This window comes from Sus scrofa, chromosome 12 (genome assembly GCF_000003025.6).
Source record: "Sus scrofa isolate TJ Tabasco breed Duroc chromosome 12, Sscrofa11.1, whole genome shotgun sequence".
Taxonomy (NCBI): Eukaryota; Metazoa; Chordata; class Mammalia; order Artiodactyla; family Suidae; genus Sus; species Sus scrofa.
In genome coordinates, this window is record NC_010454.4 from 39859229 (window position 1) to 39882943 (window position 23715).

The window sequence follows — 23715 nt, forward strand, 5'->3', positions numbered from 1 at the left end:
CAGACATAATACTGCTCATAAAGTAGAAGAGAAAATGCCAGTGTATGTAGCAGAAAGTAAGGTTGTTTTGTTTACGTGATCTCTGAGAACATATATTTTTTAATCTATGGCACTGCCTTCCAATTTCTGATGTTGGGAAATGAATCAGTTTGCTGAGCATATTTACAGCCATCAGGTTGACAAACATTTTATTTGCAAGTGTTTGCTGAAAAAGCCCCTCTAATTCCACCAGTTGTAAGTATCTAATTTGCAGGGGACAGTGTGATGAAATCTGTTATTTTTTTGCCCGTCTCTACACAGGTGGAAGGTCATCTTTAATATTTTTCACTTATCTTGTACAGCAACAATAATTAATTCTGGTTTCCATTGGTGGCACATATTCACAGCTACTCTGGACTTTGGAGCCTTTTAGTATTAGATTCCTGGAAGCTAATTAAATTGGAAGTGTGACAGGGTGGAGTGGGGGTTGTGGGTGGAGAAGAGAATAAAGAACCAATGAAGAAGTACTTCCCAACTGTAAGTATAGGATATTAAAAAACAAAACAAAACAAAAACACAAATGGCTCAAGTGGCTGCCTTAGAACCTTTCAGAATTAGACAAGGCCTAAGTCAACAAAATATAAAAAGGGCACAAGTGTGAAAGCCTCAAAAGAGGATGCTTACTATGAGGTCATTTAAATGATGTCCAGGTCAAAAGGGGAATTACAGGGTCTATCCAGAGTTAAGCAGCAGGAGCAATAATAAGCTCTGGAAAGGCAACTAGGTTGGTTACACATTAAAACTTCTACTTAGAGGCAGGACAATAAAATAATCCTGTAGACTTGCAGACATACCCCATACCAATGATGAACAGTATCAATTAATTCTCTAGAGGCAAATAATCTTCTCCTTTATCAAAGTACATCGCTTTGCTCGTCAAGGAAAGGTCTAGTTAAAAACTGAATAACAAAGTTCAGCATAGCAGGAATTAAATATAACCCCACTCCCAATTTTAAAATAAAAAGAATTAAAAAAAAAAAACAAAAGAAAGAATAAAGAAAGTTGCTTACCAGACTATCCAGTCCTCCTCCCAAGAGATCGACTGCTCCCATCTGCATGGAGGATACCTGTGGCACATTGACTGGGGGACCAAGGTCAAGGTTTAAAAGATCCCCCAGAAGGTCACCTTGAGAGGGGATAACCTGAGGCTGTTCCAGATTGGTGGCAGTGGTGGTGCCAACAGGGCTGTCACCTGCGTCAGTGCTGCAAGTTACACACAGAAAGAAGGGAAATGGAAAAAGTCAGTTTCACCTGGGACAGAGTAACAAGGCAATGAGGGAATGTCAGATATACAAAACATAGAGGGAAAAACAATTCTTACTTTATAATCACTGTTGATGTACATGAAGAGATGATAACAATTCTTGTTATCAAAATCCAATTGTTAAAATGAAAGTACAGGTATACTATATAACCTCAGCAGTCAGTCAATTTTAATTGAGCACCTACTCTATAAGGGAGCACTGTAATGAGAACTCTGGGGAACTGTTTTTTTAAAAAGGTGGGGGGAAATACATTTCCTGTCCTCAAATAACTTACACTCAAAACAAAACCACCTCAAAAACCAGCATTCACAAACCACCTGAAAAGCGCATTCACTGTGTAATACAGAAATGAGTATTGTATGTCTGCATACTGACAGGATCTGGACAAGAAGCAAAACAGAACCAGGTGAGTCTGATTCCAAAAGCTTCTGGGAATGATTTTATGACTAGATTTTGAAAACAGCATAGTTATGAGGAACTACCATGATAGGCAATGCAGAATCACTCTTATTTGTTGAACAAAGAACTAAAAATAACATTAGAAGAACATTACTCTAGCAGCTGTGTATATAAGTAATGGACTGAAGTTAGGAGAAAGGACATGAAGATAAGCTAAGAGTAATCTAAATTGTTACTGCCACCATTCATGAGGACCCAGGTCTGATCCCTGGCCTCGTTCAGTGGGTTAAGGATCCATCATGGCCGTGAGCTGTGGTGCAGGTTGCAGATGCGCCTCGAATCCCAAGCTACTGTGGCTCTGGTTGGACCCCTAGCCTGGGAACCTCCATATGCTGCAGAAGCAGCCCTAGAAAAAGGCAAAAGGACAAAAAAAAAAGGACGCAGAGGAAAATGATCTTCTTAAGAGATGGTGCTGGGTTCATTGTATAGCTATGTGGAGAAAAAAAAATGAACCTTGACTTCTATAACTCACAACAAATAAAATTAGAGAAAAATCAGACCTAAATGTGAATGGGAAACCTAAAAAGTATTTTGATGACTTTGGAGTAGACAAAAATTTCTACAAAATTCACTGACCATAAGAGAAAAAAAAAGATGAACTGGACTTCATTAAAATTAAGAGTATCTCTTCTTCAAATGACACCATTAAGAGAGAGTGAGATGGAGTTCCTGATGTGGCAAGGCAGCAACGAATCCATGTGGTAGTGTCCATGAGGATGTGGGTTCGATCCTTGGCCTCGCTCAGCCAGGGTTAAGGATCCAATGTTGTGTCTAGGTCAAAGACACAGCTTGGATCTGTCATTGCTGTGGCTATGGCATAGGCTGGCAGCTGCAGCTCCAATTCAGCTGTAGCCTGGGAACTTCTATATGCCACGGGTGTAGCCCTAAAAAGAAGGGGGAAAGAAAAAGAGAAACTGAAAGAAGTATCCTCCACAGACTGGGATAAGATGTTTACAATATATACATCTGATGAAGGACCTGTATATAAATCACATAAAGAATTCCTACAAATCATCATTATATAGAGAATTCCTACAGAGATGATGACAACTCATTAAAAAACAAGAAAAAGATCAGGTATGATACAAAAGAGGATACACTAGCAGTCTTAAACATGAAGAGGTACTTATATCTTTACTGAGCAGGAAAATGCAAATTAAAACTATGAGATACCACTACACATCAACCAGAATGGTTAACCTTAAAATGACTGACAATACCAAGTGCTGCTAAGGCTGTGGATCACCTAGAAATCATATATTTCTGGAAGGATTGTACACTGGGAAAATCACTTGGGAAAACTGCAATATCTTCTATAGCTAAATATAAATCTATTCTATGACCCAATAATTCCACTCTTAAGAGTATCCACAAGAGAATGAGTATATCGGTCTATCAAAAGACATACAGAAGAATATCATAGCAGCTTTATCCAAAAGAGCCCCAAACTGGAAACAACCCAAAGATACATCAATAGTAGATATAAATGAACTGTGGCATATTCCCAGGAAATGGGATAGAGATACACACAACTGGTAATACATTAGATTAGTCTCAAAGATGTTATACTGTGCAAAAAGCTAGACACAGTAGAGTAAACCCTGTATGGTTCCATTTATATAATGTTCAAGAACAGGCAAAACTAATCTACAGTGACAGAAATCAAAATAGTGGTTATCTCTGGAGGGTGGACATAACTGCCAAAGGACACGAAGAATCTTCTGGGATGCTGGAAATATCCTAAAGATGATCAGGGCGGTGGTTACATGAGTGTGTGTGTGTGTACACATGTATGTAAAAATATGTTCAGCTATACAATAAAGGTTAGTGCACTAATACTATTATAAATGATACATTAATTAAAAAGTGGAAAAAAAAAAAAAAACTCATGAAGAAAGTTACAGGCTCAGATGGCTTCACCGTGAATTATTCCAAAGATTTAAGAAAAGAGTAAAAACAGGAGTTCCCGTCGTGGCGCATTGGTTAACAAATCTGACTAGGAACCATGAGGTTTCAGGTTCGATCCCTGGCCTCGCTCAGTGGGTTAAAGATCAGGCCTTGCCGTGAGCTGTGGTGTAGGGTCGCAGACACCTCTCGGATCTGGCGTTGCTGTGGCTCTGGCATAGGCCGGCAGCAACAGCTCCCATTTGACCCCTAGCCTGGGAACCTCCATATGCCACAGGTGTGGCCCTCAAAAGACAAAAGAAAGAAAGAAAGAAAAGAGTAAAAAACAATCTTGGATAAATTTTAAAAGAGAATAGAGAATGGTGATTGAAAAAAATATGAACAGTTTTATTGAATATTAAGGAATTATTCCTAATTTAGGCTTGATAATATATTTTCATTTTTAAAAATCCCTTATCTTTTAGAGATACCAAGTAAAGTACTTCTGGGTTAAGTGATATAAGGTCTAGAATTTATTTATTTGCTTTTTATGGCCACACCTGAGGCATATGGAAGTTCCCAGGCTAGGAATCAAATTGGAGCTATAGCTGCAGGCCTATGCTACACCCACAGCAACACCAGATCCAAGCTTCATCTGCGACCTACACCACAGCTCATGGAAACTCCAGATCCCTGATCCACTGAGCAAGGCGAGGGATCAAACCTGCATCCTCATGGATATTAATCAGATTCATTTCCAGTGTGCCGTAACAGGAATTCTGAGGTCTGGAATTTAATTTAAAATAATCTACCTCGCTCAAAACAAACAAACAAAAATTTTGGGGGTGATAAATCAAACAAGATTGGCAAAACATTGATGACTGTTGAGGCAGAGTGCTGAGTATAAACATGTTTGTTATACCAATCTATTTTGCATATTTCCTAAGATTGATGTAATAAATTTTTTAAAAAAAAACACTGAAAAATTCTATTATCAAATGTTTTCTTAAAAAACAAACAAAAACCTGCAGTTACCTGGTAGCTCAGCTGTTAAGGATTCAGCATTTTCCCTGCTTTGGCTCAGGTTCGATCCCTGGCCCTGAACTTCCACATGCCATAGTAGGGTTCTTTGGGTTTTTTTGCCTTTTTTGGGGGCTGCATTAGGGGTCAAATCTGAGCTACAGCTGCTGGCCTACGCCATAGTCACAGCAATGCAGGATCTGAGGCGAGTCTGCAACCTATACCACAGCTCATGGCAACGCCGGATCCTTAACCCACTGAGCAAGGCCAGGGATCGAATCCCAACCTCAAAGTTCCTAGTGGGATTCACTTCCACTGCACCACGACGGGAACTCCTGCCTATGCTAATTTGTAAAACAATAAATGCTACACTCTGGCTATTCACGAACCACTTAAACAGAAACATTCATTAATGGTGGAAGTGCAATTACTCCAACCACTCGAGAATTAAATTCTACTTGGATTTAAGGTTTATTATAATTAATGAATAAGGAGACTCTGAAAAGATGCCAAGATACCCATTGTAAGAGTTTATTCGAGTACTGCTCCTTTCAAATTAAAATTTTAGAATATCTAAAGAGCAAAATCTCCATGCTACATGACAGCCTGTTCATAATAATACTTCCTTACCAATGTGGATCAATTTAATTTGGTAAAAAAACACAGGTAACTGAAAAACTATATCTACAGAGAATCAAGGGTGCTTTTACAAAACAATCCTGAAAATACTATATCATTAACAGCTTTACAGCCTAAGAGAAGCAGCAGCTACTAACTTTTTTTTTTTTTTTTTGGCCATTCCTACAGCAATGCAGAAGTTCCCAGGCCAGGAAATCACATCTGTACCACAGCAGTGACCTGAGCCACAGAACTTAACTTGCTGAGCCATCAGGGAACTCCAAGTATCTGTTAACTTTATCCATAAGCTTCAACCAAAGTTACAGTAAAGGATAAAGATAGCTAAATACATATATGGGCAGACCTGTTTTATTACACTTCGAAGATACTACAGTCTTTACAAAGTTGGTGGCGACCCTGCACTGTCAGATGATGGTTAGCATTGGTAAGTAATAAGGTATTTTTAAATTAAGGCATGCACACTTATTTTAGACATAATTCTATTGGACACTGACTACGGTATAGTGTAGATATAACTTTTATATGCAGTGAGGAAAAAATTCACGTGACTCGCTTTATTGTGGTGGTCTGGAACTGAACCCATACCCATCTCTGCGGTATGTCTGTGTAGGTTTTTTTTAACCAAGTTTTCGACTCCTCAAAAATTTCTAGCCTCATCTTTTTGAGGGAGTTAAGCAACTTTCAAACACTAGCCATTCAGAAAGTCCACAACAATTAATTTTCTTTCTTTTTTTTAGGGCCGCACCCACAGCATAAGGAAGTTCCCAGACTAGGGGCCAAATTGGAGTTGTAGCCACTGGCCTGAGCCACAGCTACAGCAACACTGGATCCAAGCCATGTCTGCAACCTACACTGCTACTCACAGCAATGCTGGATCCTTAACCCACTGAGTGGGGCTAGGGATCAAAGCCACATCCTCATGGATACTAGTCATGTTCCATAGCACTAAGCCATGACAGGAATTCCAATTTTCTAAAGGCATAATCTTACTTACTCTGAGGTTTTTTATCCATTGTATGTGTGAAGCCCCCAGGGCAATAGAGTAGCTTTGCAAAATGCATAGCAACTTCTTTTCTAGATTATAAAAGCTTGAGGAAGACCAACTCTGTCTAAACAAGAGTCACTTCTCACTCAAACTGAGTTTACCTGCTTACCTTCCATGATGTATTGGCAAGTGTTTACGATGGATTCCATGACTTCCTTCCACAAAAGCATTGGGAGGCTTATGGTACACTGAGGCCAAAGAACCAATGTGACAGATGAGCTCATCCAAGAGAGTTGGCTCAATAAGATCTGTCTCCTCAGAGATCAGTGGTTTCTCAGACAAGACGACTTCTTTGGCTGTGACAGGGTCAGTTGAGAGAAGGCGCCAATAAATATAGCCCCGGTCTCGAAGGTCAGGATTATCAGAATCCTAAGGAAAAGACAAAGGCAAGAAGGTTTAAATGTAACCTTTCTCCACACAGAAACACAAATTGTGGAATTAATTATCAAGGCAGCGCTGCGGTGACTTATGCAGCGTTGGCTGTGAAGAAGATATTTAGACTCAATATATTGTTAATATAGTCATAACTGTAATTAATATTTCAATGAATTTAAATATAATTGAGGTGGGTTAGTTCTAAGACCCAAATTCGAAAGGAAGTTGGGTAAAGAGAAACTAAGTTTAATCCAGTAAAAATTAACTGCTTGAGATGACTTTGGGACATAAAAATAATGTTTTTTTGTTTTCTTTTTTTTTAGCTGGGCCCGGGGCTTACAGAAGTTGCTGGGCCAGGGATCAAACTCATGTCACAGCAGCAACCCAAGCCGCTGCAGGGATGATGACGGACCCTTAACTCACTGTGCCACAAGGAAATTCCCAGACACAAAAGAAATGTCTTAAACTGCTATAAATATTAGCAGTATTATTTATGAAACACACCTTACATATATTGATCCATACTTGAATATCTCTTATGGAGACACTGGCTAGGTCCAATAAATAAAGACAACACACAGTGTCTGATTTTAATGAGCTCAGAGTATTAATTATTACAATATAGTATGAGAGGTACTATTATCTAAATAATAAAACTGTTAAAGCACATAACAGTGCTTCTGAAAGGGGTGACACTCAGGTGGTGCTATTTCTCCTGTGGCAGTTTAAAATTAATTTTATATATGGTCAAGGCTAAGAAAAATTAATCATAAAGGCCATAACTACTTATTTGTTTATTTTTGGTCTTTTTGTCTTTTTAGGGCTGTACCTGCAACATATGGAAGTTCCCAGGCTAGGGGGCCAATTGGAGCTATAATCACTGGCCTACACTACAGCCACAGCAACTCACGATCCAAGCTATGTCCGAGAACTACACCACAGCTCATGGCAATGCGGGATCCTTTAACCCACTGAGCGAGGCCAGGGATCGAACCCGCATCCTCATGGATGCTAGTCAGGTTCATTAACTGCTGAGCCACAACGGGAACTCCAAGGTCATAGCACAATTTAAAAATGTATAACATGAAAATAAGTCTCCTCCAGAGAGCCTCCCTGCCTGCCCTCTTGCATCTCTCACAAGCGTCCTATCTTAATAAATCTATTTCCTGCCTATCCAAAAAAAAAAGGGTCTCCTCCAATCATCCAACTCTTCTTCTCCTTAACTCCCACCCCAAAATAGCCATATTAACAGTGCGGTATATATCTTGCCAGAGAGCTCCCACATATACACAACATATTATTAAAGGTAACAATCAGTCCCATTTCAATTTCCATATTTAAAACACACATGCAAATATATTTTATTTAAACTAGGCCAATGTGAGGGTTTCCACATGAGTTTCTATGTAAGCAAATGAAATGGTTCATGATTTTGCCATTTAAGGCACTCAATACCAGCAGTGACCCTGATGCTTTTAAAGAGTTTTTCTTAATCATGTATTGTTTAATTTGCACTCAAAATGCATTGCTGGTTAAACACAAAAAGTATATAGAACACTGAGATACAGCAAATTAAAACTATAAAAACGGTACATCTTACCTCAAGATAATCTTTATCACATTCATGGGCTGCATTATTCTAACAGAAATGCACACACATATGCATTATTTTTATTACACTATTAGTAATATTTGAAACACCAGGGTTAGAAAAAGGCAAGTGATAACATCCACTTTAGACGAGTCCGTTTTGTTGCATGATGGGTGGAGGGGCGTGCTAATCTGCACCTGAGACAGGGTTTATAAATAGCTGCCTGAAAACTCCTCACCTAGATTTTCATTTGGAAACAAAGCTTGAACATTACAAAACAAACAAGTTGATGCTGGGAGTTCAAACTGAACTGAACTAGTACCCATGAAGGATGAGGGTTCAATCCCTGGCCCTGCTCAGTGGTTTAAGGATCTGGCGTTGCCATGAGCTGTGGTGTAGGTCGCAGACACAGCTCGGATCCTGAGTTGCTGTGGCTGTGGCGTAGGCCAGCAGTTGCAGCTCCGACTCGCCTGGGAATTTCCATATGCCACGGATACAGCCCTAAAAATTAAAAAAAAAAAAAAGAGCAAAATATAAGTTTCTTCAAGCGTCACATCAGGAAAGCAATCCCCACCCCAACTTTTATTGATATTTAAATGAAAAGTTAAATTTTAATTTGTATATTCATTCCCTAAAGCATGTCATTTAAAATCTGTAGAGTAATTATGGTTTTTATTACGCCATGAAAATGAACACTACACATCACTTAAGTGCGAAAATTTGGTTTATCTTCATACAACAGTAACGTTGTTAAGCATATTAAAGTAAATTACAAAACACAACTTAATAATACACTGATCAAAAGAAATTTCACTTCAAATTATTTCTCTCATATCAGGTAACATATCTAATCAAATGGTCAAAAAAAATTACTGTGGGATTTACAAAATTATACATACTTCTACAAAAAAAGCTTGTTCCCCCAACAAATTCAAAACACTGCAATAGGAGTTGCCCTTGTGGCCCAGTGGAAAGGAACCTAACTAGTATCCATGAGGATGCAGGTTTGATCCCTGGCCCTGCTCAGTGGGTTAAGGATCCAGCAATGCTGTGAGCTGCAGTGTAGGTTGCAGACATGGCTTGATTCCTGAGTTGCTATGACTGTGGTGTAGGCTGGCGGCTGTAGATACGATTCGACCCCTAGCCTGGGAACTTCCATATGTCGCTAGTGTGGCCCTAAAAAGACAAAAAACAAAACAAAACAAAATCCTATAATGCACATCAACATTTTAATATACCAGGAACCTGCTGTATAGCACAGGGAACTATACCTAATTATTTGTGATGGAACATGATGGAAGATGATGTGAGAAAAAGAATGCATATAAATGTATAACTGGGTCACCTTGCTGTACAGCAGAAGTTGACAGAACATGGGAGCCAAACCACAGAGTTTTTGATTCATTATGTCAGAAGTGGGGCCCAGTAATTTTTATTTTTAACAATCGGTACAAGTGATTTTGATGATGGTGGTCTCTAGTTCACAGAAAGATGAAGACTTCTTGGTCTTAGTTTGTAGATATACTAAAAAAAATCCAATCGCTTCTGTGTATTCTTTACTAATTTCTCTATAACTATCAAAGCAAAAAAAGAGAGACAAAATTCTAAAATAAAGCCATAGATCCAAGGGTTGCTTTTCCCCTAATAACAATACTTCTAATTATACCACCATTTTATCTAAATTACAAGCACAAAGGAGTTCCCCTTGCAGCAGGAACTGGCAGAAAGGAATCTGACTAGTATCCATGAGGATGAGGGTTTGATCCCTGGCCTCGCTCAATGGGTTAAGGATCCAGCTGTGGTGTAAGTCAAAGGCGTGGCTCAGATCCTGAGTTGCTATGGCTGTGGCATAGGCCGGCAGCTGTAGCTCCGATTTGACCCCTAGCCTGGGAACTTCCATATGCCCTGGGCACAGCCCTAAAATGCAAAAAGAAAAAAAATTACAAGCACAAAGATTTCACATGTACTTATTGAACTCTCAGCATAGGTAAAGAACAGGGTTAATTAAGCCTACTATAAAGACAAGAGAACAGTAGTATGGCAGAGAAACTTGCTCAGTTGTGTCCTGAACCAGTGAGTACAGCAGAAACAGAACCCCACCACCCAATTCAAATTAACACAGTTCAGCAGATCACACTACCCTCGACTTAAACCAGCCACAAATATTAAATAGTTCTTACTTCACAAACTTGAGAAAAAAATTCCAGAGGAAACTTCCAATGGAAAAGACTTACATAAATGTGCTTATTCTTAATATGCTAATGCCTCAGATTTCCTTAACTGGACAGAAAAGGCAAATCTAGAGAAGCCATTTATTAATTATTTATAGCCAAATATGAAATAATCTTCTACAATAATCTTAAAACTACTAAGGTCACATACGTACTGGCTTACACAACAGTGCTTCAGGCAGGGAATAAGGGACGTGCATTCTCAAAAGAATTTAACTTCCAAACCTGAGAAGCACAACACAGTGGGTAAGGGCAGAGCCTCTAGAGCAAGGCCACCTGGGTTTGAGTTCTAGTTCTGCCCTATACTAATTGAGTTGGCCTCTCAATGCCTCAGTTTCCTCACCTATAAAACAGGAAGGAGAGTAAGAGTATTAACCCTTATTGAAACTGAGTTGCTGGAGTTGCTGTTGTGGTTCAATGGAATCAAATCTGACTAGGATCCATGAGGTTGCAGGTTCGATCCCTGGCCTTGGTCAGGGGGTTAAGGATCTGGCGATGTCATGAGCTGTAGTGTAGGTATCAGACGTGGCTCGGATTCCGCACTGCTGTGGCTGCGGCGTAGGCCAGCATTTGACCCCTAGCCTGGGAACCTCCATATGCCGCAGATGTAGCCCTAAAAAGCAAAGAAAAAAGAAACTGAAAGTTGCTATATAAAGTGCTTAATAGAATGCCTGATACACAGTGAGTACCATACAGATGATTAAGATGTTATTAAGCTTAGAATCAGGAAAGTCTGATGGTTTATTTATACCCTGACTTGTTCTAGAAAAGAATTTCACAAATCTTACAAAAATGTATCTAAGGCTAGATAGAGAATATAAATTAAAATCAAAGGAAAAAAATAATAAAACACCCTGCAAGCCACAATGACGTACACATTTTCTACAGGAGATGCTTAAATTTGATTCTAAGGTTTCAAACATCTGATATAGTCAGATCAGCCATTCAAAGGAGCTGACTACACACTAATGCATAAAGAAATCCAACACTGGTTAGGAATTGTCTCATGGGCACTCACAAAGAAGAAAATATATAATGGAATAAATAATAACTTTGATAATAGATCCAAATATAATAGTTTCTCAAGACAACACTTACTATAGGATGATGGTATCAGTGTAATTAGTAAAAGCAGTTCTATTTGGGGTCCAATATAAGGCAGTCTAGATCCCCAGCTTTCTACTATTCTGGCTTGATTTAGTGGCAAATTTCGACATCTATAAGAACATACAGAATTCTCCCTAAACCCTTTATCTCAGGCAAATACTGTAAGAAGATTGAGTTTGAACTCTGACAAGAACCTAAAAAAAAAAAAATACAGCTCTTCTAATGCTGCTTGTTAAATACAGATACACAGGCCTTAAGAGACAATGGAGATGAAGACAAAGTTGAGAACTTGTGAATACAATGGACTCCATCAAGGACACTCACTTGATTATGAGACTAGCCTTATCTTATTTAGAGGGGAGCAGAAAAGGAGCAAGGCCAAAATCCTTTTTAAAAAACTATTTTGGGAGTTCCCGTCGTGGCGCAGTGGTTAACGAATCCGACTAGGAACCATGAGGTTGCGGGTTCGGTCCCTGCCCTCGCTCAGTGGGTTAACGATCCGGCGTTGCCATAAGCTGTGGTGTAGGTTGCAGATGCGGCTCGGATCCTGCGTTGCTGTGGCTCTGGTGTAGGCTGGTGGCTGCAGCTCCGATTCGACCCCTAGCCTGGGAACCTCCATATGCCGCGGGAGCGGCCCAAGAAATAGCAAAAAGACAAAAAACAAAACAAAACAAAACAAAACTATTTTGACTCCATCTCAGCAGAATTTCAAATGAGTGATCAAGAGTCTAGACTAGGAAATCTAAAATCCTCAATACAGATAATACTAAATAACCATTACCTTGTCGATTACAGAAATTGCTTTGCTCAGGCAAAGGAAGATGCTTCAAACAGAAGTTTTTAAAAACACTTCAAAAAGCTCTTATAAATACATTTTAAAAGATATAAATAATAGGAAAGATGTATTTATTTTCCAATGTGGACGAATGTCAAGTAGAGTCTCAGTAGTTAAGATGATTTTGTCTATTTCACACATACCTAAACACAGTTATCTTTAATTTGGCTGAGGCATGCATTTGATCACACGATTTGAGTTGCGATAGTCTTTATTTGCTGAGTGATTCTAGGTCACCACCGAACATTCCCCGCTCTACTTTTGTTTCTTACTTTCTACTTCTTATGCCAGCTTTCATGGAGGGCCAAATATTGCTGAGGTTTTGAAATATAGCCTTCAGGGGAGAGTTAAAACTTGAATACAAAGTAGATATTGTATCTACTTTAAAAGAGAAATGCCATTATTCTTGAGGAAAATGAGATTTCTGAAAAACCAAAGAGACTGTATAAATACAGGTTTATCTGCGTTTGGGGGATTTTCTGAAGTGTTAGACAAGCCTCATGCCATCTAGAATACACACTAGAGTTCTGTGAATTTGGTTAATTTATATAAAGCTCTTTCTTTCAGGAGTTCCCACTGCAGCTCAGTGGTAAAGAACCCGACTAGTATCCTTGAAGATGCAGGTTGGATTCTTGGCCTTGATAAGTAGGTTAAGGATCTGGCGCTGCTGTGAGCTGTAGTGTAAGTCACAGACATGGCTCGGATCCTGCATTGCTGTGGCTGTGGCCAGCAGCTGTATCCCCGATTTGACCCCTAGCCTGGAAATTTCCATATGCCATGAGTGCAGCCCTAAAAAGACCAAAAAACAAACAAACAAACAAAAAATGGCCAAAAAACCTCTTTTATACATAGCAGAGAGACTCTAGGACCTATAGCAAAAAACAGAAATGAGCGTCAAGGCCCTAAGACAAGGCAAACACATCGCTAGTTTAAAGGGCAATCACCCTGCAGAATCTGTAATAAGCACTACATCACTAAGAAGTGGCAATTTCTATTCAAAATGACCTCTAACAGATGACCTATTATACACTAATGTGCAACAGACTTCCTGTGTTCAACCTAAACTGCTCTGGTTCAGAAGATGACCAAGTTTTGCTCTTAGTGCCAAGACATGCCTGATCAGTGAAGGACAACTTCCCAGTCCATTCCTCACGAACAGATGGTAAACCATGGCCTTTCCTTGGCTCCACATGATCATTTGCTTCATCATACCCACTGTAATGGGCTGACCCATTGAACGGTTGACTTCATCATCCATGAAGGCTTAAGAGACTTGGGAAAACAGCATGCTAAAAAAGTTCATTTATAATTTGTTGATAGATCTCTATTAATGGAGAAAACTGAGTTGCAAGGGGTAGGGGTAGAACACCTCTGTTTTGTGAAAATTAATTTTCTGACATCCTTTAATTCAACCCCTCCTGGTCAAATGCTCCCTTAAAAGATGATCAAGCAGATAATGCCCAGTAATGTTTATATGAATCAATAATCAGATAACACAATTATCTCAATTTTTAGCTTAAGGCCTTCTTCACGTTTTTGTGTTTATTGATTGTGAGAAAATATCATTTTCACAAAGGCGTATCCTTCATTAACATTAAAGAGTTAAAGTTCAATTTTCATGAACTATTACTAAAAACTGGAGTCGGTCAATTCATTTAAAAGCCATACAACCAGTTCTAATTCAGTAGAATATGTAAAAGAGGCAATGTTTTTATTTTTTAACAAAATCTAAAGATTGCACTACTCCCATTTAAAATCTCCCCAAATGAGCCTTCTAGGGAGAAGTTTGACAATTTCCTAGAATTTAAAACAAGACAAATCAAGCCCATGTTTTTTTCCAGATTTCTTACCTGTGTTGCCAAACTCAAGACCTGCTGTACCAGCTCCTGTGTTTCTGAAGGTTTCTTGAGAAACAGCTTCACTATGGCAGTAAGCAGAGTGAGCTGCACCTAAGCAATATAATTTAACAGATAAAGTGAAAGGCATTTGCATTATTCCACACCATCATTTCCAAAGTGGTGTTTCCCCAACTATGACTTATTATGAAGTCTTTCTGATTAAGAGATATTGGTCAAAACTCAGCCAATATCAATAACAGCAGTCAAAGGTTTTCATTAACCAAAAACTCACTAGCCTCCCATCTCCAAAATGAATTTTTGGCATCAAAATTACTTGTTTGTTTCTGGCCCAGATAATCACCTGTATATCTTCAAGTACATGTTAACATAGTGATGGCAATAAAACTGACTCCTGACCAAATTCTTTATTATTTACTTCCATGAAAACCTACAACTTTCAGGGAATCAGAGAGTCATGTATCATACAGAGGAAAAAGCCAAGACAGTAATATGCCAAATCATGCTAATTAAGAGTGGCCTGCTGAACCATGAAACCACTGGCCTGTATGTGTTCCTTGTAAGGGTATTAAAATTACTACAATGGATTACATACATGAAATTCAATTTGCAGTGAGTACAAATGGCAGGGGAAAAAAGTTTAATAATTTATTTGCTTCTCTAAGTCTATGGCTCAAACGATCACGTCTCTTAATGTTAATAGAGAACAGAGAGAAGATAGGAAGGGGTCTAACCATCCACAGAGAATCTTTCCAAACTGCACATGCCAGCCTCCACCCCAGGTGCAAGTGAGCCACAACCATTACTAAGAGTAACGGGTAATCATCTTCAGGTAACAGAAAATTAAAAAGGTGTAACTACTGCTCTAGGACAGTCACTCCAGCTGCAGCAGCACCACCTTGGACCTTGTAAGAAACGAACGTGTGTAGTAAGCCTATCTCAGACCTACTAAGTCAGAAAGGCTAGGGATGGGGCCTAGCAACCGATGCTTTACCACAGGCTACACACTGTGCTTAGGGGCATCTAAGGCTCATTAATGTTTGAGAACCACTGGTCTAAGTCAGGCAGGCTTGTTTCACCAGAAGTTAGCATAGGAGTTCCTGTCGTGGCGCAGTGGTTAACGAATCCGACTAGGAACTGTGAGGTCGAGGGTTCGATCCCTGCCCTTGCTCAGTGGGTTAGCGATCCCGCGTTGCCGTGAGCTGTGGTGTAGGTTGCAGACGCGGCTCGGATCCCGCGTTGCTGTGGCTCTGGCGTAGGCCGGGGGCTGCAGCTCCGATTCAACCCCTAGCCTGGGAACCTCCATATGCCGCGGGAGCGGCCCAAAGAAATAGCAAAAAAGACAAAAGACAAAAAAAAAAAAAAAAAAAAGAAGTTAGCATAACTAGAAAAAAATCACCCTTTTGGGAGAAAAATCCCATTTTTCATTTACACACACAAAACTAACTGAACTCCACTTTCTCTGAAATCTTCCCTGAAAGATCTATTATATAAGATATAGATGAGAACTTACCTGGGTGCTTTCATCATGAAAACCTTCCAGGAAACTCTCTAGTAATTCATCTGCATTGTCGATTCTTTCAGCATATTCTCCCACAATCCAAATCATAGCTGCTCGAGCATCTGGCTCATCCAGTGAGTCTAAGTTCTCACACAGTGTAGCTATGATACTTTCGTACCTGAAATAACAAAATGGACCATGGTTACTGAGAGCAAAACTGATAACTGTATTCAACAATGAAGGCTAAAAGCAAAGCCATGGACAAGGTACCCTAAACCAAACCACCAAACTCCAAAGGCTTTTAGTCAACAGAATGTACAGGCTTTATGCCAGAAGATTATAAATGTCCTCAATTTCCCTTCAATTATATTTTAATAACTAGATCTTAAATGAAAGCTTATCAGATACTCTTTTCACAAGGAAAAACTAACCTGTGGTATAAGATAATACCACTGGCTGTTGACCGACAATGTGAATCAACTATAATAGAAAAAATAAAAAGCTTAAAAAAAAAAGAAAAAAGAAAGATAATACCACTATCTTACATTTGCAACAGTCCTTTCTTAAAACTAGGTCAGAGAATGTACCTATTCATTTTGCCTTCATCATAGAGAACAAAATTCCACTTTACTTTTAGGAAAATGGAGTCAGACAACAACATCCAGACTAGAAATAGTAATATTTGTCTCTTACTCTACCAATCTCTGCTTTCTATAGAAATCTGTATGTTCTTTCCTCCCAAGGCACCCACATTAATGACTAATGAATTGCTTTGTAGAAATAAGTAATCAAATATTTATTTTATAGGTCCATAGCTCTCTCATTCTTTACCATGATGAATCCATCTCCCTGGCTAATGTAGTTTTCAACATCAGAATGAAAACATGCAATAATTGAGAAAAGGACAACTGAATAATACACTTATTACTTGCCCTACTTTCCCCAATTAAAACCAGGTTTTTGATAGCTCTTTCTTAAACAGTCACAATCCCTCATTAATACAAACCAGAAATGGACACTTTTTTTCCCATTTTGGACGTAAATCTCCATACTTGATCAATAAGTTTAGAAATCCACCCTCCTCCTCTTTTCTGGGAGAGTGGTAAAAGTTTATGATTCTTTTTTCAAAAATATCATTTCTAAAATTAAAAAAATATATAGTTTATAATGCTTAATAAGCCACTACTTGGCTTAAAACATTTCTTCTAATTTTGAGTCTACCACTAAGCTAACTTAGTGCAAATCACTTCATTTCACATTACCTTTAAAAACTAATCAGAAGGGAGTTCCCGTCGTGGTGCAGTGGTTAACGAATCCAACTAGGAACCATGAGGTTGTGGGTTCCATCCCTGGCTTTGCTCAGTGGGTTAAGGATCCGGCGTTGCCGTGAGCTGTGGTGTAGGTCGCAGATACAGCTCGGATCCTGCGTTGATGTGGCTCTGGTGTAGGCTGGTGGCTACAGCTCCGATTCGACCCCTAGCCTGGGAACCTCCATATGCCACGGGAGTGGCCCAAAGAAATAGTAAAAAGACAAAAAAACAAAACAAAACAAACCTAATCGGAAGCCCCAGGACAATATATTCCCCTATAATTACAGGGCAAAATGAGATTTAGGATGCTTATTAGATCTACTCTTATTTCACTCTTTTGGAATTCTAAATTGTTTACCTTCAAAAGGAAATTTGAAAAAGTATTTTTGTTTCATAAACATGTCTCAATGTGAAAATTTTTTCTTATGAGACAATGTAGATTTTTGCATATCTTTATTTTAGGGCTGCATCTATAGCATATGCTAGGGGTCAAATTGGAGCTACAGCTGCCAGTCTACGCCATATTCCAGCAACTCGGGATCCAAACCACATCTGCGACCTACACCACAGCTCACGGCAACACCAGATTGTTAACCCACTGGGAGGCCAGGGATTGAACCCATATCCTCACAAATACCAGTCAGGTTGACTACTGCTGAGCCACAACAGGAACTCCCAATTTTGCCTATCTTAATGAAAGCAGCTATATAATACCTCAGAAGAGGCCTGGAACTCTGATACTTTATTGTTACATGTTTTATAATTTTCTACAAGTACTAGGTAACATACCAAGTGAACAGTCAAGCTGTCACCTTCCTGGATTTTATAATAGGGTGGCCATATAATTTATCATTCAAACTGAGATTTCTAAATGAAAAGGGGAACAATTATTAACAGACATAAACTAAACAGACATAAACTAAATGATGCCCAGACAACCTGAATTATATGGGTATCCTATTTAACTGTAACTGAACCACCACCAAAGAATCTGATTAACTTTGTCTTTTTAGGGCCACACCCACGGCACACGGAGGTTCCCAGGTTAGGGGTTGAATTAGAGCTGCAGCTGCTGGCCCATGCCACAGCCACAGCCACACCAGATCTAAGCTGCATCTGTGACCTACACTACAGCTCAAGGTAATGCTGGATGCTTAAACCACTGAGCGAGGCCAGGGATCGATCCGGTGTCTTCATGGATGCTAGCCAGATTTGTTTCTGCTTAGCCACAACGGGAACTCCTGATTAACTTTAATATATGCCCATCAACAATGCATTTTTCAGAGAGAGCTTTAATTCTTCTAAAAGTGATAAAGCAGGTTGAAAAATCAGATTTTAACCCCTGTGCTAACCACTTTTATGTTTCTGATTTTTTTTTTTTTGGCTGGGCCCGTGGCATCCAGAGTTCCCAGGGCAGGGATCAAACCTGCATCACAGCAGTGACCTGAGCCATAGCAGTACAACACTAGATCCTTACCTTGCTAGGCCAACAGGGAACTCCTATGTTTCTGATTTTTAATATTATTCAATTATGATCAGTATAGTACAAAGAATAACTCTTACCTAGCCAGTCTCAAAGTGCCTTACTTAAACATTTCTTAAATGATCTGAGGAAACGGGGCAGAAGTATTTGGACATACTTGTTGGGATATTTGCGGAAGATGTCCCTGATGACAACAATCGCCTCTTGGACCACATAATTTACTTTGGTTTGGATAAGATCCAGCAATGTGCTTACACAGCGCTCTGCAGATTGCTGTGAAGAGGAATAAAGTGAGACGTCAGATGAGCTATTTAATAACACAATCTCAACATAAAAAAATTTTTTTTAAACATTCAGGTGCATCAATCAGACTAAAAGATGAGGTACTTAATTTGACCATGCTCATCTAGAGGCTGAGTAATCTGATGAAAATATACAGAAGTTTTAGATCCACCCAAAATTTTATTCATTTCAAAAAAGTCAGTTCGAGTAAAACAAACAAACAAACAAACAAACAAAAAACATCTTGGATAGCCAGGATGACAGAAATGAGAAGAAAGCAAACATCACGGTAGGAGGAACGAATAAGAATGAAAGAATAAGCCAAGACAGGAGGTCTTTATCTGGAGTTGATGAGTGAGTGCAGAGAGGAGAAGCATCTTTAAATCTCTTGAAACAAAACTGCTAAATTTTATATGTTCACAAAGCATGTTATCCAGGGAGAGGGACCACAGTTTTCATTATATTTTCAAAGTTATCTGTGATTCAAAAAATCCAAAGGAAAATTTGCTACACTGAAAGTGTATGGCCTCAGGTAAACTGCAGTTTTTCACAGCCTGAAGTTCATCTATAAAATAGAATTTAATCTATTAATTCTAAACCTATGGAAGACGGAGTTCCTATTGTGGCGCAGTGGTTAATGAATCCGACTAGAAACCATGAAGTGGAGGGTTCGGTCCCTGGCCTCGCTCAGTGGGTTAAGGATCCGGTGTTGCCGTGAGCTGTGGTGTAGGTCACAGATGAGGCTTGGATCCCGAGTTGCTGTGGCTGTGGTGTAGGCCAGTGCTACAGCTCCGATTCGACCCCTAGCCTGGGAACGTCCATACGCCGCGGGAGTGGCCCTAGAAAAGTCAAAAAGACATAAATAAATAAATAAATAAATGAATAAATCTATGGAAGAATACAAGGAACAAAACTAATGTATTAAAACTATAAGTCGGGAGATCCCGTCATGGCGCAGTGGTTAACGAATCCGACTAGGAACCATGAAGTTGCGGGTTCGGTCCCTGCCCTTGCTCAGTGGGTTAACGATCCGGCGTTGCCGTGAGCTGTGGTGTAGGTTGCAGACTCGGCTCGGATCTGGCGTTGCTGTGGCTCTGGCGTAGGCCAGTGGCTACAGCTCCAATTCGACCCCTGGCCTGGGAACCTCCATATGCCACAGGAGCGGCCCAAAGAAATAGCAAAAAAAAAAGACAAAAATAAATAAATAAATAAATAAATAAAACTATAAGTCATAGTTTTTAAAAAAAGGGCTCCAGAAGAGAGATCCTAAAACTTAAGGACTGATTTGTCATACATTACAATGTACTATGTTGGGTCACTCCATTATTTGCCTCCTGATAAGGTGCAATAGGAAATACACAGCATGCAAGCAGCTCTTGTTTACTTGTTTGTTTATTTACTTTTTGTCTTTTTTTGGTCTTTTCTAGGGCTACACTCGTGGCATATATGGAGGTTCCCAGACTAGAGGTCTAATTGGAAACGTAGCTACCGGCCTAAGCCACAGCCACAGACAGCAACGTGGGATCTGAGCTGTCTGTGACCTACACCACAGCTCACGGGCAATGCCAGATCCTTAACCCACTGAGTGAGGCCCGGGATCGAACGTGCAACCTCATGGTTCCTAGTCGGATTCGTTAACCACTGAGCCACGACGGGAACTCCAAGCAGCTCTTGTTTAGAATTTGATTTGAACAAGGCAATTGTAAAAAGACATTCAGACACAATTAGGGAAAATGGAACATGGACTGGGTATTCAATGAAATTAAGAATTTTATTTATTTTTGGCTGCAGGCACAGCACAGTGAAGTTCCCAGGTCAAAGATCAACCTCGCACCATGGCAGCAACCCAAGCCACTGCAGTGACAATGCCAGATCCTTAACCTGCTGAGCCATGAGGCAACTCCACCCATGTTACTTTTAAACTTTATAAACTACCAATAAAAGAGTATGGCAGAGGGGCAAGGGTAAATATACAATAATTATACATAGAGAATAAGTCCAGATATAAAGAAAAGCATATGGACATACAAAATTTAGTATATGATAACAACAATATTTCATAACAGTAAGGAAAGGATGAATTTTTCTGGTGTTTGATACCCACACTCTAATCATTTTAATTGAAAAATGATTTCCAATTATTTTTACTGTTGATTAAAAAAAAACCTTTGAGGAGTTCTCTTATAGTGCAGGAGGTTAAGGATCTGGCTTTGTTGCTGCTGTGGTGTGGGTCTGATCCCTGACCCAAGAACTGTCATATGCCACAGGCACAGCCCCCAGCCCCCAAAAAAGATCTTTAAATGTTAAAAACAAAAGCAAAAAACCCACTGGCATTAAAGTAAAAATAAAGATGAATTTTATGTAATTCTGAGATGAAGCACAATTTTCTAGGTGTGCCACTAAAGACAGCACTGAGAGAACTCACTACATAAGGAAAACAAACCCTATGCGCCAAGAAGTTAAATGAAATCAAAAGGGAAAAAACTGGGAAAATAACTACTAAGGAAATGAAGGGTTAATAAGCTTAATTATAATGGACTTTTTTTTTTTTTTTTTTTTTTTTTTTTGGTTTTTTGTCTTTTTAGAGCCTCACCCAGAGGATATGGAGGTTCCCAGGCTAGGGGTCGAATTGGAGCTGTAGCTTCTGGCCTACGCCACAGCCACAGCAGCGCAGGATCCTAGCCTCATCTGCAACCTACACCACAGCTCACAGCGAGGCCAAATCCTTAACCCACTGAGTGAGGCTAGGGATCGAACCCGCAACCTCAAGGTTCCTAGTTGGATTCATTTCCGCTGCAACACGACGGGAACTCACCATGGGATTTTTTTGTTTGTTTTCATAAAGGACTTTATAAAAAATCAACATGAATACATTATAAGTCAACTATACTCCAAAAATCTAAATTAAAAAGTATAAAAGATAATCCACTGAAAAGACATGCACAGAACATGAAAAAGCAATTCCAAATGGCTTTATGAACATAATGAAAAAAATGTTCACCTTGGAGTTCCTGTCATGGTGCAGTGGAAGCAAATCCAACTAGGAACCATGAGGTTGTGGGTTCAATCCCTGGCCTTGCTCAGTGGGTTAAGGATCTGGCGTTGCCATGAGCTGTGGTGTAAGTCGCAGACTCGGCTTGGATCTGGCATTGCTGTGGCTCTGGCATAGGCCAGCAGCAACAGCTCCGATTCGACCCCTAGCCTGGGAACCTCCATATGCCATGGGTGTGGCCTTAAAAAGACAAAAGACAAAAATAAATAAATAAATAAATGTTCACTTCAACTAGAGATCAGAGATTTGGATACAAGTACTATTCACAATAGCCAAGACTTGGAAACAACCTAAATGACCATCAATAGATGAATGGGTTAAGAAGAGTGGTACACGTATACAATGGAATACTACTCAGGCATAAAAAAGAACAAAAATGCCATTTGCAGCAACATGGATGCAACAAGAGAATGTCATATTAAGCGAAGTTTAGTCAGAAAGAGCAGGACAACTACCATATGACATCGCTTATCTGTGGAATCTAAAATATGGCATAAATGAACCTATCTATAAAACAGAAACAGACTCACAGATATAACAGACTTGTGGCTGCCAAGGGGCGGGGGGACTGGGATAGAGGGGCAGTTTGGGGTTAGTAGATGCCAACTATTACAATTAAAATGGATAAGCAATGAGGTCCTACTGTACAGCACTAGGAACTATATCTACTCTCTTGGGATAGACCATGATGCAAGCTAACAAAAGAGAAAAGGAATGTATATATGTACGACTGGGTCACTTTGCTGTACAGCAGAAATGGCACAGCACTGTAAATCAACTATACTTTATTTAAAAATTTTTGGCTACAATTTTTGGCTACAATTTTGGACCCTCTCTATGTTATCTGAAAAAAAGAGCAAAAACAAGTTTGAGATCCATACAGGAAGGGAAAGGCTAAATAATTATGAAGCTATCACACATTATGTCTATAAACCACTAAAAATGATATAAAATACTATCAATAACATGGAAAAATGTCCAGGTATAAGTGAAAAGAGCAGACTATAAAACATTAATAAATAGCATTCATAGAATGACCTCATCTTTGTAAAAAACACACCTGTTTATGGAGGACTATATAAACAACATTTGAAATCATGTCCAGTCATCTCTGGGAGGGTAGAATGGGGGTATAAGAAAACAGAGTGCTCTGCTTTTAACTTGTCTTATTTTATCTTGATCTACAAAAACTAGAAATTGTAAACACCAAAGAAGAGAAGACTAGGAAGTGAGGAATTCCTGCTCTTAGTGCCTTGATCGTTCTCAAACAGAATCAAACAAGTAACTCTCTCACAAGTCATTTTATTTGTAAGACAAAGAAGGATTGGGGTTTATTTTCTCCTTTTAAAGAAATAGGTATGAAGGGAGTTTCCACCGTGGCACAGTGGAAAGGAATGTGACTAGTATCCATGAGGATGTGGGTTTTCTGCTGGCCTCGCTCAGCGGGTCAGGGATCTGGCGTTGCCATGAGCTGTGGTGTAGGTCACAAATGTGGCTCGGACCCAGTGTTTTTGTGGCTGTGGTGTGGGCCAGCAGCTGTAGCTCCGATTCGACCCCTAGCCTGGGAACTTACCCAAATGCCATGGGTGCGGCCCTAAAAAGCGAAAAGCAAAAAAAAAAAGGTATGAAGTTCCCTGGTGGCCTAGTGGGTAAGGATCCAGTGTTGTCACTACTGTGGCTCAGGTTCAATCCCTGGCATGGGAACTTTTGCATGCCTGAAATAGGTATATTCTGTAAATAT

The 23715-nt window shown here is 39.5% G+C and overlaps 1 protein-coding gene across 4 annotated transcripts in view; it reads right to left on the reverse strand.

Annotated features, from left to right (window-relative positions):
• AP2B1 (adaptor-related protein complex 2, beta 1 subunit) overlaps positions 1-23715 on the reverse strand; it is a 137697-nt gene that overhangs the window by 56124 nt on the left and 57858 nt on the right. For all 4 annotated transcript variants that reach the window (XM_021066144.1, XM_021066143.1, XM_021066145.1 and 1 more), the window contains 5 exon segments: positions 18798-18913; positions 15860-16025; positions 14341-14439; positions 6461-6720; positions 1050-1242 (listed from right to left, as the gene is read on the reverse strand). In XM_021066144.1, coding sequence (XP_020921803.1) covers positions 1050-1242; positions 6461-6720; positions 14341-14439; positions 15860-16025; positions 18798-18913 — 834 coding nt within the window.